This window comes from Bidens hawaiensis, unplaced genomic scaffold (assembly GCF_021521415.1).
Source record: "Bidens hawaiensis isolate Kalapana, Puna unplaced genomic scaffold, B.hawaiensis_p1.1 tig00057679_1, whole genome shotgun sequence".
In the NCBI taxonomy this organism is placed as follows: domain Eukaryota; kingdom Viridiplantae; phylum Streptophyta; class Magnoliopsida; order Asterales; family Asteraceae; genus Bidens; species Bidens hawaiensis.
The window spans coordinates 39827-51339 of record NW_027500393.1 but is presented as its reverse complement, the minus strand read 5'-3'; the positions used below and the strand labels follow the sequence as shown (position 1 = coordinate 51339).

Sequence of the window (11513 nt, the reverse complement as noted above, 5' to 3'; positions counted from 1 at the left end):
CATTGGAGATATATCACGATATCTTTCCTTAATATTTATCCTTTTATTTTTATGCATATCGCTTTTTTTTAAGGAGATATTTTCAATAGTTTCTTATATACCTATTGTAATCTGGGGTAAAGTTAAAATACAAAGGACAATAAAAATGAGAAGGGTGAGAAGGAATCATGTCCATTGATCTTAGACTTGAATGGTTGAGATTAATTTAATAAATAAAAATTGATGGAAAGAGCATGAAGGTAATAACCCACATTTCTGGACTTTCTCTCTCCACATGCATGACACATGTCAATTCCCCAATCATTTTAAAATGCCCATAACTTTTTCATACGACATTATTTTTTTTAAAAAAATCACCATAATACTAAGCGTTTTTTTATCTTTAATATGAGTATCATATTGTTATATAAAAATAAAAAAAAGTAATGTATTTTTTTAATTGTGTTTTTTATTGTTCATTGTGTAATATGTTGTTTCCATTGTGTTTTTACGTTTCAAATCATTGTGTTATATAAATCATTGTGTCTTACGTTTTAGGTCATTGTGTTATACGTATTCACCATTGTGTCTTACGTTTTAGGTCATTGTGTTATACGTATTCACCATTGTGTTTTACGTTTCAAGTTATTGTGTAACATGTACTAATCATTGTGTTTTATGTATTAGATAATTTGTTGTTATTTTATAATTATTTATACATATTATTATTACACAACGGTGTTATTAGTATTTAAAAAAACATAATGATAAGTTGAAAGACACAATGACGAAAAAAGACACAATGATAAGCGAAAAGACACAATGACGAAAAAAGACACAATGATAAGCTAAAAGACACAATGGTGTGCAAAAGACACTATGACGAAAAAAGACACAATGATAAGCGAAAAGACACAATGATAAAACGAAAAGACACAATGGTGTTCGAAAAGACACAATGATAAGCGAAAAGACACAATGGTGGGCGAAAAGACACAATGATGTAATTTTTGTTTTAAATTTTATATAACAAAAATCATACTCATATTAAAGATACAAAAACGCTTGTTATTATGATGAATTTTTTTTCTTAAAAAAAATATCATACGAAAAATTTATAGACGTTGGGGTATTAACATGTGTATTGCATGTGGAGAGAGAAAATGTGTATAATTACCTCTATACATTTTTCCTTTTGGTCCCCACTTGACACATGTCAATTATTTATGGCTTCTCATAATTCTTATTTTTGTTACAATTTGTAGAATGACCTGACCTTCTAATCTGTATGATTTAGTATTGAATAAAAAAAATCATTCCGATTATCAAAATTAACTAGTTTTATACCCGTCCGGACAATAGTCCGAATGATGTCATAAATAATATATATAATATTAATAATAACTAAGTATTGCACCCGGTGCGTTGCGCCGGGCCAGTAAAAAAACCACGCGTTGTTGCGCTCTGACACGAATTCGATAGGTATCGGTTTACGGCACCTAAACTAAAGAAAATAATAAATTCAACAAGACCCACAACAAGCAAAAAATAAAAAAAACTGGGTTACGACTGCGAACCAACACAAATTCGGTCGGCATCGAAGGTGGTGGCACTAAAAACAAAAAAAACTGCAACGAACTAGAAAAGTAATAAAATACGAATTGAATAAAATAGAAAAAAAAAAGGAAAAAAAAACATGCAACATAAAAGTTTAACAATATGAAGATATTAAACAGGAACCGGAAAGCCCGGCACACAACCACCAAACACAACTTTTCGTAAATTTGAACGTTTTCGACATACAAACTTCAAAATATACGAAAGTACTAATAAACAGCAACTACAATCATAACAACTTGAAGAACATGAAGCCCCGATTGAGAAAAAAAAAACACCATCTACATTCACTAAAGGTTTAACAACATCAAGGTATTAAACAAAACGAAAAAGGCCGCACGGAGGCACCAAACCGAACTTTTTCGTTAAATTGGATTTTTTCGTTACGTAAACCTCAAAGTAGACACAGGACCAGTCCAATGAAGTGCAATTGATTGGTGCCTGTTTTTATTAACTGATTAACATGTACAGGATCGAGGTCGATAAATGGATGCACATTATGTGTTTAATAAAAATGTCTAGCTAGGTGAGTCAATGTTTATATTAAATTGGACCTGTTGATCATCATTTTGATGTTAAGTGAGTTGATCTTGTTAGGGCACTGCATGCTTATCATTGCAGAATTTTGTAAACCGTAGGCTCGGTTCAGAATCACCAAACTGCAACCAAACCGAGCTTTATTGGAAAGCCCTTGTCGAAACAACAAACGTAACCGAAAAAACTGCACTTGGGTAAATATATCCCATCTACCGGAACCGGAAAACTTTTGTAGATATATCGAATCAAAACTTTAACTAAAACTTTATATCCGATATACAAACATCTAAACGAAAACAAAATAGAAAGTTGCGTAAATATTTCCATCCACCGGAACGGAAATGGTAGCATAAATATATATAATCAAAACTTTAACTAAAACTTTGAACAATCAAATGTAAAAAGGACCGAACCAGCAAAAGTTTTTTTTTTCGTTAAAGCGAGCTTCTTCGGTATACAAAACTCAAAATAGAACTGTAGTATTGAAAAAAAAAACAGCTTCTAGATTCATAAAAGTTTTAAGAATATTAAGGTATTAAACAGAAACCGAAAAGCCCGACACACATGCACCAAACCGAAGCATTTTACCAATTTATATTTACATTACATTAGATATAGAGGTGTACAAGACCTGTTTTTTTTACAAACCGAACCGGTTTAGTTGTTGCATATTCCAAACCGCTTTGGGTCAAACCGGTTCGGTTTAGAAACCGCTTTAAGCATAGAAATAGCCAAACTGATTCAGACCGGTCCGGGTAGGTTTTAAACTGGTTTTGGGAAGGAAAAAAAATGAACAAATGTTCAAAATATACAAAAATTCTGGTTTGACCGCCGGTTCAACGGTTCCAGGTCAATCGCAAACCCGGGAAACCGGCCGGGTTTATTGAAAACGGGTTAAATAATATGAACCGGACGGGGCCGGGTTTCAAAACACTGTTAATTACGGATACAATCAAATCAACTATAACAATCCGATTACAATATAATAAATAACCAAACCATAACAATCCGATTTCAGAAATCAGAGCAGCGACCATTACGTTCCCAATCGCCAAAACGAGTAGGCTCGGGACCGTGTGGGCCACCGATCTCGCCGGTCTTCTTGTTTATATCAAGTTCAACGCCATCTTCTTTGTTATCTTCATCTTTTAATTCGGTTAGGGTTTTGTGTTGATTGACTGGTATGTGTTGCGGATCGTGAACCTTTTCAGCCGATCTAGAGACTGATGATCGTACGGTTGAAGAGTTGGAGACTGATGATCGTACGGTGGAGAAGAGGCGGCGCAGAGAAGACATTGCTAATTACAAGTAAATTAAAAGGTTCATGTACATTTTGATCTTAACATGAGAACGTAGGAAATAATGTCAATTTATTAAAAAATGAGAACGTAAGAAACAAAACCAACTACAATACCAATCTACATAAACAATGACTTATAATAACAAAGAAAAGAACCTAAAAATTACAACAAAAGAATCAAAATCAAGAACAAAATGATAACAGCATATACCAACAAATAGTTATAACAGCAAAGGAAAACATTTAATAATAACAACAAAATATAAATCAGCAAATACTTATAACGTCTCATAATCGGAAATTAGCAAATACGAACAAAAAATAGCAACAAACACCTATAAAAATAAACCTAATCATAACAACAAATTGGTTCTCACTGTTTTCATTTTAAGAATAAAATTTTCTGTAGTGAAATAATGATTTCAGATTAATCTACTTTTTTTTTGTTTTGGGGTATGGATAGGTGACGTGGGTGGATTAGGGTGGCATACTTTGGTTTGTCACGTGCACAACGTGTTTGTGTTTTAATATATGTCGTAGGACTGTTCAAAATCGGATATCCGAAAGGGATAGTGAAAATCACTATCCGAATCTGAAAGTTCGGATATCGGATATCCGAATATCCGGAAAAAAACCTTGTTTTAATAATAAAACTAACAAATCTAGTATTACTAAGTAACAATCTAACAATCTATAACAAATTTAATGTATAGTTAATAGTTTTGAACAACCCTAACTACAACAAAGTAACAATTAATTAACAATCTAACAATGAATGGATGGCGACGATGGACCTGTGATGGTGGCTGACCTGTGATGGTGGACGGCGACGGGTGGATGCTGACGGGTACTGACTGACTGGTCGTGCTGGACCTGTGACGGCTGACGACTGATTATGACCGGTGGTGCTGGACTCTACGGCGGTGTTATGACCGGCGACTGGATGGCGATGATTGCCGATGGGTTAGTGAGAGAACCGAGAAGGTTAGAAGGAGGCACCAGATCTTGTGTTCTGAGTATGTTAGTTGTTATGTGAGATTGTGATTACTAATAGGTTTATATAATATAAAATTAAATAGAAAATATTAAAATTAAAATATCGGATAATTTGGATATCCGAAAAATCTGAAAACTGCTATCCGAATCCGAATTTTCGGATATCCGAATTTTCAGATAATTCGGATACGGATAGTCGGATAATTCGGATTCGGATTCGGATTTTGAAAGACGGTATAATCTTAGAACATCAAAATTGCACCAACTATTTGAAATTTCTTTGACTTTGGTATTGAGGTGTATAAATCGGGTTTTTCAAATACTCGGGTTCGGGTATGGAACCGGGTTCCAGTATGACCGGGTATTGAAAATTCGGGTATTGGTAAAACCGGGTCGGGTTTGGGTCCGAACATTGCCTCTAAAAACCATACCTTATGCATCGGGTTCGGGTCGGGTATAGTAAGGGTGTGCACGGTTCGGTTATTAGCATTAACCCAACCTAACCGATTCGGTTAATTTCGGTTAATAACCAGTATCAAACTTGGGCTAAAATTTTGTTTAAAAGTACATGAAATGAATGTTTAAATACATGAAATGAATGCATAACTACACGAAATGAAGATTTAAATATATGAAATTGAGGTATTAATACATGAAATGAAGATATAAATACATAAAAATGATAGTATTAAACTATTAATTCATATAATACATGAAATAGAAGGAAAAATGCTTGAGAATATTAAAAAATGAAGAGTTCGGTTCAGTTCGGTTAATTCGGTTTTCCGTTATACCGGTTCGGTTTCGTCGGTTCGGTTTCGGTTAACGATTCGGTTATTGCTCACCCTAGGGTATAGAACCGGGTATTCTAAAACCGGGTATTTGAATATCATATTTTCGGGTATTGAAAAAACCATATTTGTTGGTTTTTTCGGGTTTTTTTCCGTGTATAGATTGGTTTTTTCAAAAGTTTGCACTTTTTAAGGGTATTTTATTTGGTATTTTTAATGTATATTTCGGGTATTTGAAATGCCCGGTTTCGGGTATTAGAAAAACCCGACTTAGGAGTTCCAGCGGCCAATCATGCGACAATATAGGCTGAGCGAGAATAGGATTGTTCCTGGTATGGAACCGGTTCGGGTTTTCGGGTATTACCGGGTATAAATCGGGTCGTTTCGGGATCAGATTTTAGTACCGAAATGCATACCATATCCGTACCTACGGGTAGGGTCAGGTACAGGTTCGGGTATAAAAACCCAAGTTCCGGGTTTTTATTTCGAGTCTGGTTCCGGGTTCGGGTTTTTTGTGCACCTCTAGTTGGTATCACCCAAAGAAAACGTAGTATCTTTACGTTTACCGATGATTGGTTTTCTAACATTTGTCTTGTCGATATGACCGAAAACGACTCGTCAATGTCAGCCAACCAAACCCACTTGTCTTTTGTATTTGTGATATTTACCGAGTCCAAAAACGAGTGACACTATTGAAGTAAGTTCTTTTACACTGAATTACTTGGAACTCTAACACAACTCCAATCCAACATGATCGTGTCCCATGCCTACCAACCCTTATGATGCAATCCACCACTTTGCGATTTTTTAATATAACAATTGCAAACACGGAAGGAACTTTTGGGTCAATGGGATCGTATCGAACCATATAGCCAACCAAAACATAATTTTTCGTCCATTCCCCACAACGCGTTGGATAACATTTTAAAGGTCGATCTTATAGTCGGAGAAGTTGGTTTTGCAATGGCTTCCCATGTTGCAAGTATCTCGCTCTCGGTGTCTAGTGAATTGCCATTATTACATTACCCCAAAACTTGTTATCCTCTGTCTCTAAACTACACCATCATTTTTAAATCAAACGATTATTCATATCTTTCAAACACCCCCACCCCTATCTCAATTCACAAATAAAAATATACAAGAGAGCCCGCGTATTGCAGCGGGAAGGCATGAAAATTTGGTTGGTAGTTTTTCGATCATTATGGGGCCAACGTTGTGGTGTGTGGCTTTTTATAATCTTTGGTTTCAAAAGCAAGAAGTTATGAAATCCTTGGTTGCGAGTAAAATTATAAGGGCTTAAAGTGTGGTCCGCAGCGTTTTAAACTAAACTCATGAAATCGGAAAAAACTTTTTTACCTAACTTATAACACATATTTACTCTAATTTATAATATAACAATTTCATCTAACTTGATGCATTATGGGTTGTTTTTTATGCTTCAAGTGTTTATACATTGCTTATGTCATCTTGGTCATCGTTGATGACAACTGGACTTCCATCGTGTCGGGTTTGCTGAAGCAGAATAATGTTACTTGAGATAATAATTAATAGTCAATTATTCATAGGTCTTAAAATAATGTGTTTTCTTACGAGAAATTGGGAAGTCCCTAAACTCTTGCTCCAGTCAATGGGTCATGCACTTCATGTGTATATTAACGTGTTTAATTACGCCCTAGAACGTGCTGCACTGCGCAGGATGAAATGGTCAACATATGGTTGTTATCTAAGAGGTGCTCGGATCTAGACTCGATGGTTTTCGTTACTTATGAATATGAATTCTATATTTTTTGGATGTTAAGGCTATGATTACGGGCCTTAATTGGCTCATCCGAGCCACAATTTTATTTGCTACGTTTTAGCTTTTTCGCGATGTTAGCTTTTATCTCAATGACGGTGAATGTAGGGTCACCTGAGATTCACTCGATTTTTTTTTTTGCATTGCTAATGAATGCAAATCCTATCTATGGTGACAAGCCTATGATGACGGACACTGGTTCATCTGAGCCACTATTTTATTCGCTTTGGTCACTTTTTGGGCAGTCTTATTTGTTATGTTAATCAACGACCGATTTCATGGTAACACATACAAGTTGTTGAAACATGCGGTCCGCATAATGATTGTATTGTTACAAAAGCGCAAACTTGGCAAGTTCATTTTAAGTTATGTTTTTATTTCCTTTGGGAAATTTAATATTTATGTTGTTACCAGATGTTTTCATTTTCGGTGACGGGTGCCAATTAATTATTATTTTGTCATTAGCTAATTGACATGATAATTGACTAATTGTTGGATCACAAAATAGGTTGGTATAACCACCAATTAGACAGGGATAAATGTTAAAGTCGTGATTGTTTCATGATTTTTATAGGCGACGATATTGTTTGTGCCTTTGTTGGTTTATATTTTTGATGTCTTCAATGAGTAATTAGGTTAAATGTGTGAACCAATTGGCTTAAACGTGTTAACCTCTTGGGTTCAACCGAATAATGCCTATTTAGCTATAGGCGATGAAACAAGGATGTGATCTATGAAAGCTTGAATCAAGAAGTATGGCTACAGATGGGGCGAATTACAAAGAAAAAAATAAGAAGATGATTCTCTGACTATGTATGTTATAATTAGAACAATTGGTTGTGTATGACTTTTTAATAAATATAGTAATTTATGGATTATTTATTGGCATGGAAATCACTATCTATGTTCCTTTGGGTTTTGCATAATATTTGGCAAGGTGAAGGCTACTACTCTTGCTTATCAATGAATTAGTTGATGTTTTGTGAGTGATTTTGTGGTATGTTTATTGAGGAAAGTCCCTCACCTTTGGTAGAATATAACCATTGCTTTGTTTTTTTGTTTGGGCTTTTAGGTATACTTTTGTGTCAACAATATTGGATTGTTTGGGATTCCAAGTATACTTTAAAGTTTTAAGAGTTACGTACTTCATTGAATGGTTCTTGATGTCATTTGAGATGCGTTCTCAAAGCAAATAAGTGATAAGATTGTGTTTTCGGTTTCATGGACCAGTCGACGCAACGCGCCGGGTCTAAATACTAGTTATATGTAACTAGGGTTTTACCCGGCGCGTTGCGTCGGGCAGGTTGGTAAAATTCAAGTGTCGTCGGTCCTAGCATTGAGGCGATAAGTCGACTCGAATTCAATCGGTTTTGGTGTCGTGTGTTAAGATATTGGAATAAAAACCTAAACATAAAACAAAAAAAATATGAAATTGAGGTGGACTAATGGGTGGTATCAGTCAATAAAACCCGGACATTGGGAAGACCCCGAGTGTTGTTAATCTCGGACGTTGAGACATCGAGTGTAAGCAAATTCGACCGGTTTCTATCACGTTCATTACAGCATCGAAGCTATAAAAAAATCTTTGCATTCATTTGGTTTTCGTTACGTGCGCTACGGTACTAGATTTAAAACAAAATGTGGTAATTCTACGTGAATTCGATCAGTTTCCATGACGTTCGTTAGGATACCGGAAAATATTGCCATTTGGTCAGCTTTCGTTACGGTACCATAGCGAAAAAAACGGATAATATATATATATTGAGGTGCACGAATCAGTGGTGTCCATCGGTAAACTTGGGCGTTGGTAAAACTCGAGCGTTGTCGGTCCCAGACGTTGAGGCGATGAGTCTAGACGAAATCAGTCGGTTTCTATCATGTTTGTTACGGTACCGGAAACCAATCAAACAAAAACCACCAAATTGACGTTTGGTCGGCTTTCATCATTTCGCTACAAAAATACAATTGACAAGTATGGTGCCCTCAGCGGCATCAAACTTGTCAATTGTTATATATAAATATAATAATTAAGGGTACTTTGCTATTGTATCATGACGTTATACGCCCAAATGTTCTAGATTACATTATAGGACCACTTCTGATTATTTTCCTAACAATGCATGTTCCAAAAGCTTGGTAAGTACATTGATAATTAATGAAAATCAACCAACCATGTATAAAAACTCCTTATGTATAACCAAAGTTGAACATCTAATAACAAACAAATTAAACATGTCTTCTTTTATAAATATTAGCCTTGTTACACTTTGCATTTTCATAATTCTTGACTCCCATATATACCTATCTATTCCACAATCTCGTCCATTCAAGAAAGTCTACGTATTTGGAGACTCGTATACCGACACTGGCAACTTCAACGCCACCACTAGACCATCGATCTTCCCCCATGTCAACAGCCACCCTTACGACCACACGTTTTTCCACCGCCCCACCAACCGATACTTTGACGGTCGTCTAGTCATTGACTTCATAGCCGAATCACTCAACTTATCCTACTTCCCACCTTACCTTAACAAAAAAGCTGACACCACTCACAACGTCAACTTTGATGTCGCTGGCTGCACTGCCATCCCGTTTTTGTTCTTTTTGAAAAACAACATCACATTGGACACCGTCCCTCAATCACTTACAACACAACTAGCTTGGTTCAAAGACTACATCAAGGTACAAAATTATAAAACCTAGCAAGTTAATTAACTATATAAAATCATAATTATGAAATAAATATAATCAAATCATATCTCCTAATTATGATTAAAATATTACAATAAGCGTTAACTAACATATTCTCTCTAATACATGGTTCCGATTATTATGATGTAAATATTGTAATAAACTTTAACTAATATATTTTCTCTAATACAGAGTTCTGGTTGTAAAGACGCCGTTACAACCCCGTCTGAATGCAAGGTCGTGTTTGACCGTGCATTAGTTTGGATCGGTGAGATGTCAACAAAAGATTATAATTACATTACTGGATCTAACCTTTGTACCAAAACTATTCGAAAGCTAGCCATAAAGTACGAAACAGAAGTTGTAAAACAACTTTTGAAGATGGGAGCAAAGTACATTGTTGTACAAGGTTTACCTGCGACCGGTTGTTTCCCAATTTCGTTCATACTCAACCCCCCTCCAACCAAACTCGACCAGATCGGTTGTGTGGCAATTAAGAACAAAGAAAGCTACCACCATAACATGGTACTACAAGCCAAACTACATGACCTCCGAAAAAAGTTTTCAAATGCTGTAATTGTGTATGGTGATGATTGGCATGCTTACCATGAGGTCTATCAAAATGCCTTAAAATATGGTTTTGTTAAGCGGTTTGAAACGTGCTGCGGAAGTAGAGGTGGAGCATACAACTTTATTCTAGATCCGAGGAGCACGTGTGGTGCTCTTGGTACGACGTCGTGCAAACATCCTTCGCGGTATATGAGTTGGGATGGTGAAGAGGTAGGTCCCAGCAAGGGTTGAATAGGGTGGTGTCAAGATTGTTTCTTGGCTGCGCGTTTGCTCAACCTTCGTTCCCCTATCTATTGAAAAAAATCACAGAATCTGAAGGGTGATGATATCGAAAAGGTCCTGGTTTTCATACACTTCGTCCATGAAGAAAAAAATAATTCATAGTAAATTGTCTTTCGGTGTAATTTATGTTTCAAAACTAAAAGTGAATGTATGGTTATTAGAAAAAGAAAAAAAGTGTACGAAAAAAAAAGCATCCTATATCTTAATCGTAAATCTTAAATGTATATAAAATAAACCTTCAACTATTTTGATATATGGCATGAAACTATTGAGTTGATATATATACTTTTGTTAACTATAACTATTATTTAACTATCATCACATTATCTAGATTACATAAACTGTATGTATTGAAAAAAGAAAATCCTCTTTTTGTAGTGGATATTATGAACATGTTTAATATCTATTTTCGATTCTTTTTTTTATATTCTCTTTTCAAATAAATAAAAAAAATTCATAAAATTTTATAATGAAGATAAATAATTTAACAGTTTTGATATAAAACAATTATTTTAATATTTGTAATAACATTTATATAATTAAAAATTTAAAATAACTGTAAAGCTTATTAATTTAGTTAAAAATTGGTTTAGGTTGGGTTGCTAATGAGAGTGAAAAATTGAGTTTGGTTGGATTGTGCATGTGGATGAAAGATAAATTAATTTTTTAATAAAAAATTAGGTTGGGTTGGATTAGATTGTGAATGAGAGTAGTCTCATATAAGAATACCATGTGTTCTCTGGAACGACCATCACGTCAACTGAAAGCCCTCCATATGAGTGGGGGTAAAGCTGCGCAATCTCATGGTGCCTGACATATTGAACCACGTCCCTTTGTAACGTGTAATGAATGCATGCCTTTATAGGGAGCAATCTACCTTATTGTATCACATGGTTTAGACACTCGGACATGTTTGTTGTCAGGTTACCCTGACGACGATTGTCATTATCAT

At 35.1% G+C, this 11513-nt stretch overlaps 1 protein-coding gene across 1 annotated transcript; it reads left to right on the top strand.

Moving 5' to 3' along the window:
* The first annotated feature begins 9247 nt into the window (after positions 1-9247).
* LOC143601963 (GDSL esterase/lipase At3g48460-like) lies at positions 9248-10510 on the top strand. Its single transcript, XM_077079230.1, has 2 exons — positions 9248-9700; positions 9902-10510. The coding sequence occupies exons 1-2, from the start codon at positions 9248-9250 to the stop codon at positions 10508-10510; spliced, it is 1062 nt and encodes a 353-aa protein (XP_076935345.1).
* Positions 10511-11513: the final 1003 nt, after the last annotated feature.